Source organism: Pteronotus mesoamericanus, unplaced genomic scaffold, assembly GCF_021234165.1.
Source record: "Pteronotus mesoamericanus isolate MK-2021 breed Mesoamerican mustached bat unplaced genomic scaffold, CSHL_Meso_final contig_27, whole genome shotgun sequence".
Lineage (NCBI taxonomy): Eukaryota > Metazoa > Chordata > Mammalia > Chiroptera > Mormoopidae > Pteronotus > Pteronotus mesoamericanus.
This window is the reverse complement of record NW_026555115.1, coordinates 16,866,524-16,890,783: the sequence shown is the minus strand read 5'-3', so window position 1 is coordinate 16,890,783 and position 24,260 is coordinate 16,866,524. Positions and strand designations below refer to the sequence as shown.

At 41.8% G+C, this 24,260-nt stretch overlaps 1 protein-coding gene across 2 annotated transcripts in view; it reads left to right on the top strand.

The window, feature by feature from the left end:
* ERCC3 (ERCC excision repair 3, TFIIH core complex helicase subunit) overlaps positions 1–21,220 on the top strand; it is a 35,603-nt gene extending 14,383 nt beyond the window's left edge. Inside the window, exons 10-15 of one of the 2 annotated variants that reach the window (XM_054575046.1) lie at positions 2,724–2,926; positions 11,694–11,790; positions 12,853–12,970; positions 17,207–17,325; positions 19,162–19,314; positions 20,832–21,220. In XM_054575046.1, coding sequence (XP_054431021.1) covers positions 2,724–2,926; positions 11,694–11,790; positions 12,853–12,970; positions 17,207–17,325; positions 19,162–19,314; positions 20,832–20,963 — 822 coding nt within the window. In that variant the 3' untranslated portion in view covers positions 20,964–21,220. Of the gene's footprint in view, positions 1–2,723; positions 2,927–11,693; positions 11,791–12,852; positions 12,971–17,204; positions 17,326–19,161; positions 19,315–20,831 lie in introns of those variants that run through there. The other variant, XM_054575047.1, reaches the window with a different exon arrangement.
* Positions 21,221–24,260: the final 3,040 nt, after the last annotated feature.

Genomic DNA, 24,260 nt, shown 5'->3' with positions numbered 1-24,260 from the left:
TTGACACTGGTGCCGCTCAGGGGCCGTGGTCTCTGCCAGACCAAGGTGCCTGCTGCCGCATGGGGCATGAGTCAGCACTGAGATCCTGCCGGCTACTCTCCGTTCTCTTCCCAAAGCCTCCTTCCCCAGTCTCTCCTCAGGCGTCTCTAGCCCAGTCTGCTCCTGCCTTTGCCGGAGACTAGGGTAAGTGGCTGCAAATAAAAATTTATGTGTTGGCCCTTTAAACAGTTCTTTGCGTCTCCAGCCGCCTGTCTCTGGCAGAGAGCAACCCTGCCACTTTTCGCAGCTGGCTGTTTTCCCTACTTTTTGGGCTCTGGTGCTGTGGGCTAGAGATCCCTGCTTTTGGTTTAGACCCTGCTCTTCTCAGGGGGATCCAACTGGCCGTTTCAGTATCTGTCTGGTACTGTCTCCTGTGGGTGCCCCGCCTGCCTTCTTGAGCCTCTGCCACACTCCTCACCAGGTAGATTGCGCTAAAGCCGATTCTTCTGTCTCCGAAGTTACAGGGCTCCTCTTTCGCTATTGTTCAGTTGTTTGTTCCAGGTGATTTCTCCACAATTTAGTTGTAATTCCAGGTGGTTCCTGGGAGGAGGTCAGTGTGACTTCCACTCACTCCTCAGCCATCTTGATTTTGTATATATGACTTCTTTGATTTGCTCTATTTTTATTCCTCGTATAATGCAATATTTTTTTTATCGTGAATATAGTTGTAGTTCATCCCTTTGAATTGCTCTGTAGTATTCTGTTATACAACTATACCACAGTTTGATATGTAATGGGATATTACACAGCCATAAAAAATGAAAAATCTTTGCAATGTTGACAGGAATTTGCTTGCTAAGTTGTTTAAAATTTTTAGTAGGTTTATCAGGGTTTAGTTTATGTTCTGTAACATTCACCTGTTATAAGTGAATACTGTGATTTATAACTTCTTTGATTTTAGTTAACATAATGAGCTGTGTAGCTATCCACACAATCTAGTGTTAAAACACTTCTATTACCCTCAAAGTTCCTTATGACTGTTTGCATTGAATCCCTGCTTCTACTCCCACCCTAGGCAGCCAGTGATTTATTTTCTGTTTATAAATTTGGAGCTTAGTTTTTTTTTTCTAGTATGACAATATTGCTGCAAATGTTTTTGTACCTGTTTACTTGGTCCCTTGGGTCATAGATTTTTCTAAAGCAGTGTTGTTCACACTATGAACTGTGACCCCATAGTAGATGGTGACATTGCTTTGGTGGGTCATGACCAGGATAGAATAGGATTTACTAGAATGCATAATATGTGCATTCCTTTCCTGTGTATATGTGTGACTGTTTAGTTTGTGATGTAAAGCAATCCAAGATTGAAGGCTGCTGTTCTGGCAGGTACACCCAGAAATAGCATTGCTGGGTCAAAGGTTCTGTGAAGGTTCACTTTACTAGTCATGTCATGGTAAACATTTTCCAAAGTGATTGTACCAGTTAACATTCATCAAGGGCAAATGAGGCCACATCACATCTCCCCCAATACTAATATCTAATTGTTTTCTCTAATTTTTCTAATCTGCTAAGTGTGAAATGGTATTCCTTTATGGTCTTAATTTGTGTTTTCACTTTTCATATATTTATTGGTTATTCATGTTTCATATTCTGTGAAATGTGGTTTACATTTTACTGTGAGAAAAGAATTGCTGTGGTTATAAAGAACTAGAAACTCTTAATGAAGTTGTAACAGGATGTGACTCAGAGGTAACATTAACAACAAAACGTAAGGATTTGAGTTCAGTCCCTAGTTGGGCATGTAGAAATGGTAGCTAGTTCTCCAGTGGTGGCTGCCTGAAGAAATGGTTGTGGTGATCACACAGAAGTGGCACCGGTCACAGCTGAGAAGTCAGAGTTGGTTCCAGTGCAAGGCTCCTAGAGGGTCATTTTTACCTGTACACAGCCTTGAGACCTTGAAGACTCATGGCACTTCAGTGTATTTCCCTGAATTTCCTTTAGCACAGGAACAGGGCTTGCCACAGAGGAGGCCCTCAGGAGTGTTACTGTCATTCTTATTTGGATGTCCAGATTGTCCTAGATGTGACCAATGAGGACATATTTAAGCTGGCTTCTTTGGCCAATTGATGTGTTCCCATCATTCCTTGAGCACTTCCTTGCCTTCTGGTCCAGCAATATTTTTCTGACTCATCTGGTACTTATGCTGTTCTGGCCCTGAAATCAGGCATTTTCCATGGAGCCTTTCAGTAGAGAATATAACTTACATACCAGGATCTGGGTATTAGGTGTGTTCTTTGCTACTAGGACATCATTTCTAAGCTCACTCAATAGACAGAACTAGGAAGTGTGTGTGCAGTTGTTCGTGCAGCGCTGTGTCAACTCATGGAAAGGTATGATCTAAGTGGCAGGGATCACTTGTACCACAGGTTGAGAGTCTGGTGTGTTTCTCGTGGAGCCAGTGTGAAAAGAATGCCCTGGATATTGACACATTTAAAAATCTTTGTGAAATGTGATTAACATGTTCAAGTGTCCAGGTTCAACATTAAGTATTAGGTCGTGTGTGTGTGTGTGTGTGTGTGTGTGTGTGTGTGTGTTTACAGTTATATTGAAATATAAGTGACATACCATTGGTTTTATTTTGAATTATTTTAAAGTTAACTTTGCTAAATAAATGGTCTTCAAACGTTTCCAACTGTGTAATGTTTAAACTTTCAAACTGTCTCCTGTTTCTTTTTGTATCTCAGGTTTGGTGCCCAATGTCTCCTGAGTTTTACCGGGAGTATGTGGCAATCAAAACCAAGAAGCGAATTTTGCTGTACACCATGAACCCCAACAAATTCAGAGCTTGCCAATTCCTGATCAAGTTTCATGAAAGGAGGAATGACAAGATTATTGTCTTTGCTGATAATGTGTTTGCCCTGAAGGAATATGCCATTAGGCTGAACAAGTAAGAATGTCTTCTCTTTGTGACAGTGAAGAGGTAACTGCCTTTTTTGAGCTTTCAGACACTTGCTAGGATTGCAAGGTCTGGTTCTGTGGCCCCAGTTCCATGAATCAGGCAAGAAGAAAGAGTAGTTGCTTGGAATCAAGGTTAGAGTGTGTAGAAAGGGAACATGGTCACCCTGAACCCAGGGATCAAAGGTTAAAGTCATGTTGCTTTGGAGCTGGGCTCCAAAGGTGGGCACAAGTTGGCATTGGGAGTTTCAGGCCGAGTGAGCAGTCTGGGTAGTAGTGAGGTCAGACTGTGTGGGCTAGGGACCAGGAGGGTAAGGCAGACTGGGTCAGCATCCCAGGTATGGCCTGGCATTTAGAAAGAGCTTTTTAGGAAAAATATACAGCAGAATCCTCACCAGCCCACAACCCCACCCAGATACCTGTGGTTAAAGCCTACTGCAGTGACACAGTGCTGTGAGTGTAGTAGAAGATAAGGCTTTGTCTGAAGACACGCCTGAATTCTTTTTGTTTTTTAAATTTTTATTTTTATTCTTTTTTAAATTTATAAATCATGTTTATTCTATTATAGTTGTTTCAATTTTTACCCCTTTGTCCATGTGTCATTCATACATGTTCTTTGTCTAGTCCCTTCTTCTTTCCACCATTGTCCTCTTTCCCCATCCCCCCTGGTCACTTTCAGTCTGCTCCATGTTTCCATGCCTGTGGTTTATTTTGTTCATTAGTTTATTTTGTTGAATAGAGTCCACTTATAGGTAAGATCATATGGTATTTGTCTTTCATCAACTGGCTGATTTCACTTAGCTTAATATTCTCCAGTTCCATCCATGTTGTCGCAAAAGGTAGGAGTTCCATCTCTCTCTTCCTTTCTTTCATTCGTTCTTTCTTTCTTAAATGCAGATTGATTTTATCTATTTTTTTAAATGTCAAAGTTAATTATAAAATATTAAAAAAATTTGAAACCATTATAAAGTCTCAGCAATTAAACCAACATGACACCTGCACAGAAATAATCAAGTAGGTCAATGAAACATAATGAGCATTCATTCTATAGACAAATGTATATATCTGTCTGACAATGTAATATATGATTAAGTTGATATTTCAAAACAGTGGGTAAAATAAGGCTTATGAATTTGTGGGACTGGAGAGGGAAGTATGCACGCAGACCAGATTCTCTTTAGCAAGCTATTATTTAATCCTCACTGTGGCCATATAAGGTCATTGCATTGTTCCCATTTTATAGATGAGAACACAAGACACAAAAAGGTTAAGTTTCTTAAATTTCTAAAATTGTACCTTTTTTTAAAATGCAGATTTACTTATTTTAATGTCAAAATCCATTATAAAATATTAAAAAAATTTGAAACCATTATAAAGTCTCAGCAATTAAACCAACATGACACCTGCACAGAAATAATCAAGTAGATCAATGAAATACAATGAGCATTCATTCTATAGACAAATGTATATATTTGTCTGACAATGTCATATATGATTAAGTTGATATTTCAGATCAATGGGGAAAATAAAGCTTATTCAACAAATAAGGTGCATGGACCATTCTTACTTGAAATAAATATAGAGCCCTATCTCTCACATTTTACAGAAAATATTCAGGTGAGTTGAAAATCAATATGCAGAATCCAAGGAGTTTTAGAAGAAAATGGAACTAATATTCTTCATGACCTGAAGTAAAATCTTCAAACCCAGAAGCTATAAAGTAAATATTGACAATATGACTATATTAAACATTTAACTATATAGTAATATACATATAAAAAAAGTTAAAAGACAAGGAATAGAATAGAAGAGTATTTGCAACACATCTAAAACATGGTTAATAGGTTTTTTTCTTTTTTGTTTCTTTGTTTTTCTTTTTTAGGGAAAAAAGTTCTACAAACCTTTAATCGCTAAATGGATAAAGAATACCAAAACATCATTTAAAGCTTTTTAAAAATAATAGAAATAGGCAAGAAATACACAAAAACAGGTTTAGTTTCAACAAATAATAAGGAACAATTAAAATAATTCATATCATGTCACAATCAGATTAATGAGTATTAAAAATATTGGGAATATCAAGTATTGACAACTCTGAAAGGAACTGGGTATTCATAGAAACTTTTTCTTCATCTTAAAGCAGTCCCTTTAGCATATTTTGCAGTGCTGGTTTGGTGGATGTGTATTTTTTTAGCCTTCTTTTGTCTGGGAAACTCCTTATTTCGCCTTCCATTTTAATTGAGAGCCTAGCTGGGTAGAGCAGTCTTGGTTGCAGGCCTTTGCTTTTCATGACTTGGAATATCTCTTGCCATTCCCTTCTGGCTTGCAGTGTTTCTGTTGAGAAGTCAGCTGCTAGCCGTATTGGGGCTCCCTTATATGTTACTACCCGTTTCTCCTTTGCTTGCTTTAGGATTCTCTGTTTGTCTTTGATATTTGCCATTTTAATGATGATGTGTCTTGGAGTGGGCCTCATTGGGTTCCTCTTGAATGGATCTCTGTGCTTCCTGGACTTGTGTGACTTTTTCTCTCCTCCAGTTAGGGAAGTTTTCCATCATGACTTTTTCAAACAGGTTCTCTATCCCTTGCTCCTCCTCTTCTCCTTCTGTTATCCCTATTATATGGATATCATTACGTTTCAGGTTGTCTTGCATTACCCTAAATGCCTCTACATTCTTTTTGAGTCTCTCTTCATTTTCGTGCTCTTTCTGGGGAGTGTTTTCTACCTTGTCCTCCAGCTCGCTGATTCGTTCCTCTGTTTCATCTAGCCTGCTTTTGATTCCTTCTACTATGTTCTTCAATTCAGAAATTGTATTCTTCATTTCTTCTTGCCTCTTATTGATAGCTTCTATGTCTTTTGTCATGCTGCTATAGTTTGCATGCTAAGTTCCTCATAGTTTCCGTGTAGTTTTTGGTAATTCTCTCTGAGATGACTGAACTCATTGGGCTTCCTTAGAACTGCTGTTTGGAACTCAATATCTGATAGTTTCTTTGCCTCTCTTTCATTTAGTTCTCCTTGTGGGGATTCCTTCTTTCCTTTCGACTGGGGTGTGTTTCTTTGTCTTTCAATTATTTATAAGACTCTTCTTTTTTGCTTCTGCTTCTTCAATTGATCTGTCTTAATTTCCTGACTTTGTGCTGTGAACTTCTGTGGTAGAAGACTGCTGTTTTTTCTTTCTGGATCTGCCTCTGATGGTGTCAGATGTTGACCCTGTCTGACCTTAGGCAGTCTATTGGAGACTTCTAGGAATCTACTGTCTGTAGCTGTCTCCTTCAGTTGTTAATCTAGTCACTCTGCACTCAGCAGTCAGGTTTAGGCACCCCAGGGTTGGGCAGAGTCCCTTGTGGGGCAGTCATCTCACACTGCTGCCGCTCAGGGGAGTGGTGTGCCTGAGCCAGATGGCTGCTGCTGTATGGGGCATGAGTCAGCACCAGGATCCCGGTGGCTACTCTCTCAGTTCTCTCCCCAAAGCCTCCGTCTCCTGTTTCTCCTCAAGTGTCTTTAGACCACTGTGTGCCCTCTTTTGCCAGGGATCTACTATCTGTGGCTGCCACTTTGTCCTCAGCAGTCAGGCTTTAGCACTCTGGGGCCTGGGCTGAGTCCCTCCTGGGAATGGGACTGTTGTGCCCTCTCATGCTGTTGCTGTTCAGGTAAGTGGTCTTCTTGAGCAAGATGGCTGCTGCCATATGGAGGATGAGTTAGCACCAGGATCCCGCTGGCTATTCCCTCAGTCCTCTCCCCAAAGCCTCCCCTCCCAGTCTCTCCTCAGGTGTCTCTAGCCTCCTCTGCTCCTGCCTTCGCCAGAGACCAAGGTAAGTGGCTGTAAACAAAATTTTATGTGTTGGTTCTTTAAACAGCTCTTTATATCTCCAGCTGCCTGTCTCTGGCAGAGAGCAACCGTGCTGCTTGTCGCAGCCGGCTGTTATCTGTGTACTTTTTGGGTTCTGGTGCTGTAGGCTGGAGATCCCCACTTACGGTTTAGACCCTTCTCTTCTCAGGGGGATCCAAGTGGCCATTTCAATATCCTTCTGGTTCTGCCCTCCATGGGGACCCCGCCCGCCTCCTCGAGTCTCTGCCGCACTCCTTACCAGTTAGATTGCACTAAAGTTGATTCTTCTATCTGCCTGAGGTTATGAGGCTCCTCTCTCACTATTGTTCAGTTGTTCGTTTTAGGTGATTTCTCCACAATTTAGTTGTAATTTCAAATTGGTCCTGGGAGGAGGTCAGTGTGACTTCTACTCACTCTTCTGCCATCTTGATTCTTACCTAAAATTGTACTTTTTTTCAATTTAGAAAATATTTTATTTTTTATCAGAGTAACATAGATTGTTATGAAAAACAGCAGTTCCTGTATGTCTTCCCACTCACAATTCCTGTTCCCCAAAGATAGCCTCTTTTATCTCTTTTCTCTATTCACCTTCATATTTCTAAGTAATAATTTATTTAGCAGTTTCTTGATTATTAGTTATATAAATTGCCTTTTAACTTTCTACTACAGAAGATTAGGATTTAACTCTCTTGCATTCACAATGCAGCCCTCACCCATCCTCCTCGTGTGTTTGGGGTTAAGTTAGTATTCAGTGTTAAATTATTTTGGCTGTATATGTATTGTTCAAGCCACAGTATATAGTGTAGTATGATTACATTTTTTTTTGTAAAATTTGTTTCTTCTGGAGTTAATATTATCTTGTCATTGCTTTTGCTTTTTTTTTATACACTTAGCTACTGCTCTTCAGACCCTTCCTGTAACCATAAACTCCCTCTCATGAGGGTCAGGTGCATTAGTTCTTTTTTTCTTTCTTTCTGGTGGGTCCCTACCACTACTTCATCCTTCTGCTCTGGGACCAGAGATGCTGCTCTGCCATCATCCCCCTGTCAGTTTCCTAAGCTGCTCCCTGTCCTGCAGCCTTTTTCTATATCTGAAGTCTCCCCTTTCTTGGTCACTCATTTTGAAGAAGCACATCCTCCAGTAGATTCCTGATGGAAGGTATGTAGGAAGAACATTTTTAAAGGCTTTTCTTGCAAATGTTTTCACTCAGCCTTATACTTGATCATTAGGCTGGGCCTCAGAATGTTAAAGACTGGACTCAGTTTTGTTGGGGCTTCCAGTGGGGCACTCAGAAGTCTGATGCCCTTCTGATTCCTCTCTACGTGATCTGTTTTAGTCATCTGTTTCCTACACTCAGGAAGCTTTTAGGATCTTTTTTGAGATTTCAAAACAGTATGTCTAGTGTGATTTTTTTCATTGTGATGTACACCCATTAGACGCTTTTAATATGGAAATGCATGTTTCAATTCTGGGAATGTCTGTGTTGGTTTTTTTTTTTTTTTTGTTAACTCATCTTCACTATTTTTCCTGTTCTCTCTCTCTCTCTCTCTCTCTCTCTCTCTCTTGAATGCTGGCTGGTAAGATAGTATATCTTCTGAACAATTCCTTCACTTTTCTTATCTCTTTTTCTCCTTTTGTGTGTCAACCCATCTCCTGAAGGTTTTGTTAATTTGCAAGAGCTCTTTATTGCCAACTGTTTCTGTTTCATGTATACAGTGTCTTCTCTGGAGCTGTTAAAGCTCTTAAAGTTTTCTTCTGTTCCCTACACTGTTTCTCTTTTTTTCAAGTTTTATTATTTTGGTTGTGTCACCTCGGTCTTCAGAGCCATTCAGATTTTTGGTAATCCTTGGTTGTATTCTCTCTTTTTAAGAGTCATTCACTAGAAAACTGATTGGCCTTTCTATATAGTTTAGTGGGTTTGCTGACCTGTGAACCTCAGCATGGCGTGATTGGGCAGGAACCTGGTGCTTCAAGAGATTGCCAAATATAGTATCTCTAGGTCTTTTTTCTTGGGTGGGGCATTTTCTCCAAAGAGGAATCACCTGATCTCCTGGCTACCAGCCCGTAGTGGGAGAGGGAGAAGGGGATTCCCTTCCTTCTTCAGGGATTCCCTTCATTCTTCACTTTCAGTTTTGCCTTTGTCCTCAGCTCTGCCCAAGGTTCCTAACTGCAGAGCCTCCTTGTGAATCGAGAAAGTAAGCCCCCAGGTTTCTGTCAGGTGGGAGGAGGCGCACCTGGCTGCTGGCGTTGGGGCCTCACACTGCTCCTCATCCAGATAGTCTGCCAGTCCTTCTGTCTGTGGTCCTGCCCCACCACCCAACTGTTGAGGTACCTGGTGACTGGTTCCTGAATATGGCTGTGTTCTGCATAGAACAGGGCTTGTTTTGTATTGACTTTCCCTCCTGCTGCCTTAGGCACCAGCTTCCTCTCCTTACTAGTTCAGTTACCATGCGTGTATCCATCTGTTTATCAACTTCCACAATGTGCTCACTCTCTGCTGCTACTTCTGCTCTCTCTGTTGTTGTGGGTGTATGTCTTTTGAATCCTTTACTGTCACATTAGTGTTGATTTGAGAAGGGCAAGAAGACAATGCATATATTTATTGTGACATATTTAACCTCTGCCCTCTCTTTATGACTCCTTCCCCCCATTTCAGTACTTCATCTAGAGTCTTCCTGGAGCCTGGAGATGTGTACATTCAAATACATCTGAGGCTTGTCTTTTGGTTGCAGCCGCCTGAGCATCTTCTGGGTCAAAGACATTGGTCTGGCACTGTCGAATCTGAGCCTGTCTGCCACAATGAAGGGCAACAGCTCATAGGTCTCTTATGGATACTGGAAAGATAATTTCAACTTGTACTTACTTTCTTTTCTGTTCTTCTGGCCTTTAAATGTACGAAATGCTTTTGTTTGTCTTGTGTTCTTGCTTTAAAATGATCCTATGAATCCTGGACATTTGCTCCATTCAGTAGCTTAGGCCTGATTTTGGGGGGAGGGGGAGTTTCTGAGCTTCTGGCTTATCCCAGCATTAATAAGAAAGGAATAGATGTCACTACATTACTTCACAGGAGAGACTGTCGGGTTATTTGGTATGTGAGGTAATAGGAAGGACATCAACCTTGGAGTCTGACATGCTGGATCTGATTCCCAGCAACTCCTCTTGATAGCTGTGTAACCTCGAGGGTGTTGTGTACTCCTCTCAGCCTCGTCTTGCTCTCTGTCATGTGGACTTACCACTACCCACCTCAGAGGATTCTTGTCTCTAGCATGTAGTAGGTATTCAACAAATGTTAGGGGCCCTTCTAAAGGATGGTTACCCTTCTGTTTCATTTCCTTTATGGGGGAATCTTCAGAAACTCAGGGTTTACCATCTTACGACTACTTTCTTCTGATGAGTGGGAAAGAGAAAAAGAACCACCTAAAAACCTGGGTATCAAGAGACAGGCTATCGAGAGCAGAGTTTTCCAGCCTTTTCCACAACATGACACACATAGAAAATAACAAGATATGTTTGGTGTTCTGAAGACTCTTGTATAACAAGCTTGCAGTGGTTGGGGTGACCAGAGGCCATCAACTGGGAGTATCCATCTGTCCTAGGCCCTGCTTAACTTCCCCATTAGCAAGGGTTTTGCTATCCCAGGTACACCCATTACCACTTTGTGACACAGGGTTGGGAAACGTTGTGTGAAGGATCAAAAATTGTGCTTTCCGTGCCTTCCCTGGGTGCTGACCTGGGATGGCTAAGGGACCAGGGTAGAACATTTACACTTGGGTTTAGCCTCCAAATACTCTTGCCACTCCACTACTCATGTGTACCTTGGAAACATGCAACCTGTCTTTTACAGTTCTGAGGACTGTTGGCGGGATGGATGGATTTTTTTTCAACATAATATCCAGTTTTGTGTTTAGTGTGGGTGGGACCTATATATCTGGTAGTTGTCTTTGTCGTCGTCATCATCATCATCATCACCACACTAGAGCGGTAGAGACTAGGTCATTCCATGAACGGCAGAGGAATGGCATTGCCAGATCACAAGAGGTGATGGATGACTAGTGAGGTTGTCAAATAGGCTTGTGCCCTTTGGCTGAAAGCTGGGAATTAAACAGCTTAAATAGAAGCTCAGAATTTTAAGAGTGTGGGAGAAACTCCCCCTCCCCCCAAAATCAGGCCTAAGCTACTGAATGGAGCAAATGTCCAGGATTCATAGGATCATTTTAAAGCAAGAACACAAGACAAACAAAAGCATTTCGTACATTTAAAGGCCAGAGGAACAGAAAAGAAAATAAGTACAAGTTGAAATTATCTTTCCAGTATCCATAAGAGACCTATGAGCTGTTGCCCTTCATTGTGGCAGACAGGCTCAGATTCGACAGTGCCAGACCAATGTCTTTGACCCAGAAGATGCTCAGGCGGCTGCAACCAAAAGACAAGCCTCAGAAGCATTTTAAACTTAGTGTTATAGGAGGTCAGTGGGGAAAAGTATGGAGGTGGCTCTTTGCTCCCTTCTACCCCTTTCTTGGAGAATGCTTGTGTCATTAGGAAACAGTTGTTTCCAAACAGCAGTGTTTCCTTTTCCACCTCATTGTGCTTCATGAAATCCAAGGGATTCTCTTTGTATAGACACAGCTTAGAGCTAGAGATGTTAATCCAAACACCAAGAAAAAAGTAAAGGAGGAAATCCCAAAGAGAATGGTGACCGTGAACCTTAGCTCAGTGGGAAAGGGATAAAGTGTTTGTGTGTATGTGTGTGTGTTTTGGAAGAGAAGTGGGAGGGTATATTGCCACTCATTCTTATGAGTCTCCTCCTGATACTCTTGAATGGCGGGGCTTCTTGGGAAACAGTACTGTGCAAGAGCTCCTACTCCGAAGTGCTTTCAGGAAAATTGAGGAATGATTCTGTGGTCTTCCTAATACAGCTTTGTTCTTCTCTAGACCCTATATCTATGGTCCTACATCTCAGGGAGAAAGGATGCAGATTCTCCAGAATTTCAAGCACAACCCCAAAATCAACACCATCTTCATATCCAAGGTCTGTGTGGCAATCGTGGTGGTGGTGGGGTCCCAGCAACCCCAAGGTGTAGTGGTGGGGGGCAGTGAGTTGGTGTTTGTTGAAGGAACATCATGTGCCAGTTTTCATTTCCATGTGTCTGGGTAGTGGAAGAAACAGATTTAGGGTTTTATGTGTTATGTATAATCTACACAGTCCTTTTGCTTGACAAGTTTTTCCCGCTTCTTTTTGGGATGCAGGAATTTTAGGTTGTATTTTCTTTATAAAAGAGAAAATAATTCATCACCCACTCTGACAAAAGTAGGCACTTGGATGAAATTCTCTTTGTGGAATTGGAGATTCTGGTGGGTCAGGGGCAGCCTTTGCCCTGACTCCTGCTGTGCCTTGGTGGTGGGTGGTGAATGAAAACACAGTGCAAACTCATGTATGCCTAATTTGGTGATGATTTCAATTTGCAGTTAGATGCTGTGGCACAGCGGTTTAGAACAGTCACTCAGAGTGGAATAGACCCTGAGCCCAAAAGAAATGAGATTTGCTTATAAAATGATCACGACTAGGTCTGTAAGTGCCAAACATTGATGTCTGTGGGGGAATCTAGATAGTTGGAAACCCCAAACTGAGGCAGCTGTCCTGAATCCAGCCCAGTGAAGGCAGGTGACACCCACCAAGTCACATGTCTATCACTTGCAGCTGGTCTCATTGGCCTCTATTTAAGAGTGGGGATGGTTTTATGCAGACCTATTTGTGTAGCAAAAAAATAAGAATTGCTTACAGAAAGTCTCTGTTGATGCGGCCTTCTGGCCTTTGGGCCCCTAGAAGCCCACACAGGGCATGTGGCCTGAGACAGTTCGTAGAGACTATGGGTCCTGATCGTTTCTAAAGTACAGCTTTCAGGTGAATTCACACTGGGTTCTAGAGGCCTGCCTGCATCCGAAAGACCCTGGCACAGAGAGAAGACGACAGTGATTGTTTTTCTAAATTACCTACAGAGTTTATTTAAATTTGAGACCAGCTGATTTTTTTTTCTTTTTTTGTCTTATGCATGAAAATCTTCCCAGACACACAGCTGCTTTCTTTCTGTAGGTGGGTGACACATCATTTGATCTGCCAGAAGCAAATGTTCTCATTCAGATTTCATCTCATGGTGGCTCCCGAAGACAGGAGGCCCAGAGGCTAGGGCGAGTGCTGCGAGCCAAAAAAGGTACAGGCGGTTTTCCCTCTTCTTCTCTGGGAGGTCTCTCCTTTCAAACCATCTTGGGTAGGAGGAGGGTAGGGCTAAGCTGCCAGTGTGTTTCTGATGGCGAACTTGTGCTCCTGGACTAGGTATACTCTGGGGGAGGGAATCCCAAAGTGGGACCAATATCTTCTTGGCCCTTATTTTTCATGCCTTGAGGGTGGATATATGGGTGTTTTCTATGGCGGCTCCTTGGAACTCACACAGATGCCCTCTCAGCTGAGCTCTTACATTGGTAGATAGTGAGAGGAGCCAGGACAGCAGTACTGCATCATGTAGACATAGAAGGGTTTAGAAAGCAAAGCTGGGCCATGAGTACAAATGTGAGAGCTGGAACTTGTCCCCTGAACCTCAAGTTAGAAATAAGGGGAAGGTCTGGGGAGCACCTTGAGCAGCCGCAGGTAGGTGCCTCCCTCATAACCTGTGAATTGTGGGGCCCTAAGTAGCAGCTTGCATCAAGGGTGTGGGAAGCTTAGTGAATAAAGTAAAAGGCCTGGGTAGTCTGCCTGTTAACTGGGGTAAAATAATCTTAGATTTTTAAAGGAAATATTATATTTATTAATTTTTAGAAAGAGGGAAAGGAAGGGAGAAAGAGAGGGAGAGAAACATTGATATGAGAGAGAAACATTGATTGGTTGACTCTGTGCCCCTAACTGGTAACCTGGCTTGCAACCCACGCTTGCACCCTGGCTGGGAATTGAACAGGCAACCTTTTGGTTCCCATGCCAGCACTCAGTCAACTGCGCCACACCAACCAAGACATAAAGAAAAACCTTAGATTTCAATTGCAGGCACGGTAGTGACTGACATTGCTGCTCAGACATGGCATCCTCCTGGGACCAGGCAGGCCTTAAGATAGGGACACTGGCCATGTCCCTAAGGAATTTGCTTATCTTAGGAGGCATCTGGACTGGTAGGATGTTTGAAAATGACAACATTAGTGGGTACGTGTTGCAATTGTACTGTATTGGACAGTGTTTAAGAACCAGGTAATTGTGTTTAAAGTGGAGAACAGGACATATTAGAAATAGCAAGCATGGACTCCAGCACTGAATCAGCTGTGACCTGGGCAAGAAATTTGTCCCTCTGAATCTTGATTTCCCATCTAAAGTAGGAGTGACAATCCAATCTCGCAGGACTGTTATGAGGAATGAGACTTACATAGCAGAATATCGTAGGCTGCTGGATAAATTGTAGCTTTTATGGACTGATAAGCATATATAATCTAACTAGCATATGTGAAAGTAATTCATTACTTTCCTTACTCTTCACCAAATATATATATTTGAAAACCCCTTTGAATTTGATTTAGAATTTTGTTTTAAAATACTATTTGACTTGCCCTGACCAGTATGGCTCAGTTGGTTGGGTGTTGTCCTGCAAAGTGAAAGGTGATTCTTGGTCAGGGCACGTGGCTGGGTTGCAGGTTTGGTCTCTGGTCAGGGCATGTATGAGAGACAACTGATAAATGTTGCTCTCATACATCGATGTTTCTCTCCCTCTCTTTCTCCCTCCCTTTCTCTTTCCCTTCCCCTCTCTCTAAAAAATAAATAAAATCTTTAAAAAAAAGATTTTTTAATCTCAAGGAGAGGCTGGCAACCCTTGTGGCCACTGTTGATGGAATTAAAAGTTAGTACAGCCCTGTGGGAAACAGTATGAAGATTCCTCAAAAAGTAAAGATAGAAGTACCATATCATCCAGCAACTCCACTTCTGGGTATATACCTGGCAGAATTGAAATCAGTAGGCGAGAGAAAACCGCACCCCATGTTAACTGCAGCATTATTTACCATAGCCAAGACATGGCTATGGTAAATCTAAGTGCGTTGACAGATAAACGTATAAAGAGAATGTGGTATGTATACATTAGGAGACTGGCCACAAAATAAAAAGGAAATCCTGCCATTTGCAACAACATGGATGGACCTTGAGGACATTATGCTAAATGAAGTAAGTCATATACTATATGTTCTCACCTATATGTGAAATACAAAACACCCCAGGCCAAACTCATAGAAAAAGAGTTCAGATTTGTGATTACTAGAGGCAGGGGGTAGGGATGGAGGCGTTGGATGAAGGTGTTCAAAAAGGTTAAACTTCCAGTTACAAGGTAAATAATTACTGGGTAATGTACAATGCGATGACTGTAGTTGTGAAAAGAAAAATATAAATCGAGCCACTTTAAAATGGAGTGGAAGCTGCCATCCCAGAGGAACTACCTTGCATCTCTTTTCAAATCTTTGGATGTTAAAACAGGGCAAAATAACCTTTGGATTGGTTCTAAAGCAACCTTGTGTCCCAAAGAACTGTTTTCAAAAGTAACAAGAAAGCAGATAAAATGATTTCTGGACTGAAATTAAAAACGTCCAGGAATCATTATAGTGATTAAAAACATCACTATGTTATGTTATTTGCATCTATAGAAAGGTCTTCCTTCTATTGGGGTAATTGTTCCCGTTCCTTTTCTCATAAATTACCCATTGCCTTAGCCTCCTAATCCGAACACTATTTGGTGCCTGAATCAGTACTTTGCGTAAAGCTATTCTTTTTGATTTTAAATAAATTCTTGTTGCCTCTCACTTTGGCCTTTTATTTTTAGATGGACATAGTTAATGCTGCTGTATGGTATATTTGAAAATTGCTAAGGGGAAATCCTAAAAGTTCTTATCGCAAGGAAGAAACATTTTTTTATCAGTATAAAATGATGGATGTTAATCAAATATATGTTAATCAAGTCATGCTGTGCACCTTAAATGTACACAATCTTTATGTCAATTTTATCTCAATAAAACTGAAAGAAAAAAGAGAAAAAATTATTTGAGGTAGATATTTGGCCCCTAAGCATCTTTGAGCTCTTGTAAGACTAGGAAACAATTGATTTTAGATGCAGTATACCGGCTCTTAACCTACTGACAGTTGAACTGTGAAATGTAAATGTTTAGATTTTTCTGAAAAATCAGGTTTTATAGCCTACTGTATTTTCTATCCTAGTTTCTGTGCTAATTCTCTTCTAGGTTTCCTCACTGAGTTTTTTTGTTTTGTTTTGTTTTTTTAAGCAGCTTTCTTGAGATACAATTCACATACCATACAATTGCTCTATTTCAGGTATACAATTCAGTGGTTTTTAGTATATTCACAAAGTTGCATGATTATCATCACCACAATCTATATTTAGAATATTTTTATCATCCCCAAAAGAAATCCTTACCCATTAGCAGCAATTCCTCATTTCCCTTTATCTCTCAGCCCCCAACCCCAGGCAACCACTAATCTTTTTTCTCTATAAATGTGCCTACTCTGGGCATTTCATATATATGGGATCACATAATTTGGGCCTTCTGTGACTGTCTTCTTTGACTTAGCATAATGATTTCACAAGGGTTACCCATATTGCATGTCTTAAACTTCATTGTTTATTGCTGAATAATGTTCCATTGTATGAGTATACCACATTTCATTTATCCATTCATCTAATAAAAAATCTGCTAAGTGGATATTTGGATTGTTTCTACTTTTTTGGCTCATAGAATATGCTGCAATGAAATTTATGTGCAAGTTTTATGTGGATGTGTTTTCAATTCTTTTGGCTATATATCTAGGAGTAGAATTGCTGAGCCATGTAGTAACTATGGTTAACATTTTAATAAACCACCAGGCGGTTTCCAAAGTGGCTGTATCATTTATGGTCTTACTAGCGATGTATAATGGTTCCAACTTCTCCACATCCTTGACATGAACTGTAATAATCTTTTAAAAATTTTAGCTGTACTCTTGTGTATTTCATTGTGGTTTTGATTTGTGTTTCCCTGATAAGTAATGATGTTGAGCATCTTTTCAAGTGCTTATTGGCCATTTGTATATTCTCTTTAGAGAAGTATCTATTCTGATCCTGAACTCTTTTTGTAATTGAGTTGTCTTTTCATTATTGAGTTGTAATGGTTCTTTATATAACCTAGATACAAATTCCTTATCAGATATATGTTTTGTAAATATTTTTTCCCAATTACATGTTTTTTTTCCCTTCAATTTTTTTGTGTTCTTTCAAGCACAAAAGTTTTTAATTTTGATGAAGTCCTCATACAAAATCAGGGCACTCAGCCCCTGACTGCAAAGCTCTCCATTGCATTACTTGCTTCTGAGCCCTGGATGCTTAGTTCCTGCATTCTCACAGCTAATGTTATTCTTTTTCCTGTCCTCTCCCCAGGGATGGTTGCAGAGGAGTACAATGCCTTCTTCTACTCACTGGTATCTCAGGACACACAGGAAATGGCTTATTCAACCAAGCGGCAGAGGTTCTTGGTAGATCAGGGATACAGCTTTAAGGTATGTTTCCGTTTGGTCTCTGGTCAGAGTAGGACCACAGCTTTTTTTGTACTCAGGCCTCCAAGAGAAGTAGGGCCATGGTTAGTACCAGCATGGAACAGGATTCAGGCAGGCAGGGAGCATCAGGGGACCAGAGGCCCTGCCTGCAGCAGACTCCCGTAGTCTTTGCATGAATTGTAGTACCTATGAGGATCCCCTCAAGCCCCCAGCTGCCCACAGTGAATGGTCAAAAACTGGGGCCTCTGAGGGAAGAGGCTGGAATCTTTGCTTATTAACATTTAAGAGTTGTTTCATGCAAAAACATGTTAGATGTTGGTGGGGAAATATGCAAGGCTGATGGGACTCGAGGTGCCCAGAAACTGGGCCCCTCAGTATGTTTGTGAGACCCTGGGGTTACTTTCTTAAGGGGTACTGCTCTAGGTGGCCTGCACAGCTCTTCACATAGTCAGCTGAGTCTGGGCCTCAGGGACCTGCCTCATAGACATGAGAGCCATCCAGTGTACTACAAATCAGGTATTTGAGTAACTTGGGAAATTCTGAAGCTTTGGCTCTTCATTTGCTGAGGCATTTTTTTTCCTACTGACACAAATAGTAGGTTTATATCAGGATTTAGTGTCCCAATAGGTTTTTATTTGTGGGGTTAGGTGGAAGATGCTGGAAGAAGGGGACTAAAAGGACCTTACTAGAACTTGGGTGTGCAGGTTCCCAGGTTCTTGATGTGAGAGAGACTATAGGCTGTCTTATACAGATGCTTTAGTGAGAGTTCCTGCTATTAGCTGTAGACAAGAGGATAAGTTTGTTTGATGCCTCCTGTTTTAGCCAGAGGCAGTGGCACTTTTCAAATTTCTCATATTGGGCTAGAGTTTACTCTTGGGACAGGTTTTTGAAAGATTTGCATTGTGACCTTTTTATATATCTGTAGAGTATGCGCTGTTGACAGCATTCATGCCTCCTGATCCCTGGGGGAGTTGTAGGGTAGGAGAAGCACTGACTCAGGAAGTGCTGTGAGTTCTTTCAAGGGTGAGATTGACAGGCATCTGACATACGGTGTCTGTGTTGGTTGCAGCTGTCCTCATCTTTGCCTTTCATACTGAAGCTGCGAGCAGCCGGGTCAGAGTTTCCAGAATTGTGACTCTGGAGGGGTGATCAGGCCAGGGCAGAGGTGTCCTATATCTATAATCTAGATTTGGCCACCAGAAGGGCTTGGCCAGATCCTTGCTTCTTGGAATTTTCTTTAATTGAAATTTGAGAAGAATTACAGAGAGGGAAAGAAGTTCCCTTTACATAAATCAGTCTAAGCTTTTTGCAGGGAGAGGTAGGCCTTGTAGTAAGTCACCCCCAAAGAAATGGAAACCAGATCTCTCCATCAGGCTGTCATCTTGCTCTTTTGGGAAAAATCTTATAAATCCATTCTTGACATTTTGTTTTTTTGTAAGTGCTTCCCCTGCTGGAAACCCTGGGCCCAAGCCAGGAGGTTGAAGGCCTTCTTAGGGGCAGCAGGCTGTGCCTTTCAGTCTCTGGTCCCTTTTGTCACCTGGTACAAGATGTTTCAACATGGTCAAGATCCCTATTGATCTTCTGTAAGGGATCATTTAGCTATTGTGTTGGGAGCAGATTTCTTCGGAATTTTCATAACGTCTCCTGCCTTGCAGTCATTGATTGTGCTCCTATTGAAGGTGACTGCTAAAACTGGTCTCTGGAGTGCCCCAAGGAGCTCTCCACTGTTTGCCACCTCCTCTGCTGGTCCAGGGAAGTGGCCAGAACAAGGGAATCCTGGAGAAGGCAGTAGGGAGGAAAGCAAAGGGAGCATGTTGCCTGCTCATTTTGGCCTTACAGGTAATTACAAAGCTTGCTGGCATGGAGGAGGAAGAGCTGGCATTTTCGACGAAAGAAGAACAGCAGCAGCTCTTGCAGAAAGTCCTGGCAGCCACTGACCTGGATGCTGAGGAAGAGGTGGTGGCAGGAGAGTCTGGCTTCAGATCCAGTCAGGTGAGTATGTGTGCGAGGTTCCTGAAGGACCAAGTTCTTTGACACACACACGCACAGTTGTGTATGTATGTGCCTGTGCAATCCTCTGAAAAACTTTGTAGAGAACAGAATCCTAATAACCCATTAACCTGTTGGTATGTATCTTTGCTTCTGTACATGCTGTTTTATGCGGCTGAGCCCGCAGTGGCTGTAATTGGTCTCTTGCTCTGCAAGTATTAGTGTTTTTATGTTGAAGCCTAGGATGGCAAACTTGACCTCAGGCTCTTCACTAGAGTAGCTGTAGAAAGGAGTACAATGGGCCTAGTGCTGCCATTCTTGGCCTTGGACAAGTCACTTCATCTCTGGTTTTCTCCCCAGTCCCTAACTGAGCTTTCTAGCCTATAAAACGGATCTGTGGATCAACTCATACTGTAGTTTCAACACTTACTCTGAAAACAATTTAGTTTTCTGAAAGTACTCGACTTTTTATTCTGCAAATACTTATTGAATGCCTACTATGTGTTGGGCATGGCATAATTAACAAAGGTATCATTATGGGGAATTCTTAATCAGTCCTTCCAAAGAGAGAAGCATAGTTTGGTGCTTTTGAAACTAAATTGGTATTAGAACCAAAAGGAGAATAATGACTGGAACAAGGAAAGAGATGCAGCATCACCAAGAGAGGTACTGCACTCCCTGCGGCTGGAGACCTTTCTCCTCTCAGATCTAGGGCATGTGGGCTGGCTCTGTGGCACTCTCCATGGAGCCCCCAGGGAAATTTCTTGCCTCTGACCATGTCATAGGTGACCTTGGGTCAGTCCTAGCTCATAGTGGGTCCCCTGAGGCCAGGATGTTACAGGCATTGCTTCAGAGTCTGTCTGTGTATTTGGTTGTCATCTGGTCCCTGTGGGTGCCAGACTCTGGGACACACCCTGAACTTGAGTGGTTTCTGTTCATAACACCTATGACTAGGCAGGTGTGGTTATCCCTGTTTAACAGATAACTTCCTTAAAGTGTAGGCATTCAAAATTTGCCCAAGGTCACCCAATGGGATGCAGAGCCAAGATTCTTAGGATTTTTGGTTTTCTGCTTGATTCAAAGCCTTATGGTGGAGTCTTGGGAAATTTTGAGGGACTTCTGCCCTCACTGTTAAAAAATTCTCTTCAGAAACTATCATTAAGAGAGATAGTGTAGCATTTTGTTTAAGTACAGGGCAGCTGAAGCCAGACTGCCTGTGTTCAAGTCCCATCTCTTTTAAGAGCTGTATGATCTCACACAAGTTACATACCCTGTCCGTGCATCGGTTTCCTCTTCTATAAAGTGGAGGTCATAATGGTGGTGAGGATTAGATGAGTTTATACATGTATGTATGTGTATACTGCTTAGAACCATGCCTGAGACAGAGTAAGTGGTTAATAAATGTTATTTTAAAAATAAGAAAATTTGTTAAACCTAAGAAATTTATGAAACTTCTTATAAATGTTATAAAAGGAACGTCTTTCTCCTTGGAAGCTAACAGTGGGCTGGGTCCCCCACAGGTATCTCGGCGTTTTGGCACGATGAGCTCCATGTCTGGGGCCGATGACACTGTGTACATGGAATACCACTCAGCGCGGAGCAAGACTTCCACCAAGCATGTACACCCCCTTTTCAAGCGCTTCCGGAAATGACACCCTTGGGGCTACATAATCAAAGCATGTTCTTCCTCCAGCATTGGCCAAACTGCTGCTCTGTTGAAGAAGATGTAACAAGAACTTGGTTCTGTCTCCATGGGCTATCCAGGGTTTAATAAAGTAAGAGGGGCTATATTTTTTCTTTGAGACCACTTTTCAAACTTATGAGGGAGTGGCCATTCCTGGATATAAAATTTTGTAACATTTAAGGTGTATTTTATCTTACTGTTCTTCTGAATAAACAAATGGACAGTTTAACCACTTTTCATTAGAGATGTCCTTATTCCTTGTCAAAGGCATGCTTCACGTCTGGATGACAATGCCCCATCAAGGCTATACTTTGTACCAGTCAGAGTGAGGTGGAGCCCATTCTGAGGGAGCTCCTGGGGGGATGAGAAGAGACTTGGTACTTGGTGTTGAAGTGTTGACAAGGAATAGACCCAGTAGCCAGGGATGGGGTGTGGTCCAGTTGGCAGGAAGAGCTTGAAGCAGTTTGCAGTGCTACCTGTTCTGTTTTAGCTCAGGTGCATGGAGGGCACCCACAACGTATAGGTCCTCTGGGTCACCTGAAGGCCATCACCTCCTTAGGAAGCCACGGTGCACACAGCTCCTGATGGTTGATTTTCTCTAAGAGAATGATCTCTATTTCTCCCCTAAATACATTTTTGATATTTCTGGGAGGCTGGATTCCTCTTCTAATTGCAGCATAGTACCATTGAGTCTTTAATAGCTAGTTCCTTTATTCTGAAAAAACATCTTTGGGCTTTTTTTCTCGTTTCTGGTATGAAAGAAAGGGTGTTAAGGAAAAGACAGGGAAGAATTGCTCCCTGAAATAAAGGCACACACAGGCATAGGTCATGATGAAAAATTTGATGTGGAGGCTCATTCTAATAGGCAACAGCATTCACACCTGGGGAGTGTTGCAAGTGTGCTCGGTAAGCCTCTAAATCTGGAGTCCCAGCAGCCTATCCTGTAGCTGTGCACCAGCCTTCTGCTTCCCAGTGGTTAGTACTCACTCCTCTCCAGCTCCATGAAACAGCGACATGGCAGCCCCGTGGAGATGACAGGTCTACTGTAACAGTTGCTTTGAAACAATATCTACCTTCCCAGAATTCCACTTCTCTGAGCTGGCCTTTTCGGGACACAAAACACTCTTACAGTCTGGTCAGCAGTTGGTGCTGACACGCAGCTGGACACTTTGTCAGTGCAAACCCCAGAAATGGTCCTGGACAGCCAGACCTGAGGCCTGTGCCCAGACATGTAGGTGCTAAGGCCTGCAGACCTGCATAAAGCTCCCCATTGGGCTGGCACCTGCTGTTTTTATGTTCCCTAACCTCTCTCCTGACAATGTTGAATTTTAACTGAGCCTTGTGATCTTTTGCATTCTGGAAAACAGCTTACTGCCAAGAACCACCCTTCACATATAACTTAGATGAGAGTCATGGATGCCCAATTGGTTACCTATGACAAAACCAGAACAAGGTCTTCCAAATACCAATTCTTTGCCTCAAATGATTAGTTGAATTGCTTGTCCCCAGTGATCAATATGAACAAAATGCTTATTACTTAAACCTTAGTTAAGATTCTCTTCTTTCCTCCTGGCCCTTGGATTTTGGCTTAACCTTAGCTGATAGCCCTTCCTGAGAACAGGCTAGACTCAGGGTCAAACATTGTCTGATCTATAGTCGGATCATACCACTCTCATTCATCCTACTTCGCAGCACCCATTTTCTATTTTTTTTTTTCACTATAAAAGAAACACCTTTTCCCCTAACCATGAGACACAGATCTTATGGTCAGCACATTCTCCCTATTGCAATAGCTGTTCCCCACTGCCCTTGAAATAATTCTTTCAAATAAAGTCTCTTTACCAAGTCTGGATTTGGTTTTTATTTGACACCATGTAAGAAATTCCTAGTCTCTAAAAGTAAGTCAAGAGACCACCCCCAGGAAGCCTAACTGGCTCCTACCCCTAATAGTATCCTCTACTGTTCTATGTCCTTTATGCTTTCTTTGTTTTGTTTTCACATGTGTATCTTATTAATCTGAGTTCTATCTGTACCCCAGTATCTGGCATACAGTAGGTATCCACTGACTCTTGAATTGGGTTCTCTTCAAAGCTTATGGACTTAAAAGGAGTACAATAACCCTACCTATTTATTTCTTGAGGAGAGTTAAGCGAACTGTTTACTGGTGACAATCCTGTTTTCTCTTCCTCCTACCTTTTTCTTGAATCAGCCCTTATACCCATGGCAAGTGGTATTTGCAAGGACAAAATACCAAAATAGGAGAGCTGCACAAAGAACTGTAGGGGTGCTGAGTCAGTCTCTAGTCTTCCACTGAGCACTGGTTAGCACACTTGCATACAGAAACGATCCACATGAAAGGATTGGGGAGAACTTACCCAGGACCTTGCCTAGTCCTGTTTTCACCACCAGAGTGGAAAAACCATTGTTCATAGGGCATCTGATTGAGTTTTCAATGAGTTGTTGCTTCAGTATTGTGTACAGATAGACCTCAACTAACGCTGCATCAGTCTTGTTGAAAAAAGTTTAAAAGCAAGACCTGAAAGGATCAATTTCCGGGCATCTTAACATGTCCCAGGGGAGAAAAAACAAAACAAAACAAAACAAATTACTGTGCCATAAAACTATCCAGCAACTGTAAAGTAACGGTGTCTGACAGACATCCAATTTAGAGATCACCAGGCAAATAAAGGGCCTGAAAAATAGGACTCGTAATGAAAAGGAAAATAAAATGGACCCACAAATGACCCAGATAATAGAATTAGTACACAGGGCCTTAAAGTTGTAACTGCATTCAATATGTTCACAAAGCTGGAGGAAAGATTTCACATGTTAGGTTGACTTAGATGATACAAAAACAACCCATATCAAACTTCTAGGGATGAAAACTGCAATGTCTAAGATGAAAAGTATACCTTGTGGATTGTTTCGGCAGCTTCTGAAATGGGTCATAGTCATCCCACCTGGTATTCTTCAAGCCCTTCTGGATTCACCTGCCTTAGTATGAGCCAGAAGTACAGACTTGTTTCTATTGGATAAAACCCATCGGAAGTGATAGGATGTTTGAGATTAGGTTACAAACAACTGATTTCAACTCAATTCCACATTGTTCACTGTACTCATTTGCTCGTTCTGACAAAATAAGCTGCCCAGTGGAGAGGCCCACATAGCAAGGAGCTGACAAGGACCTCAGTCCAGTAGCCTGCGATGGATTGAATCCTGCCAACAAATGTGAGTGAACTTGGAAACTGATACTTTCTCCCCAATA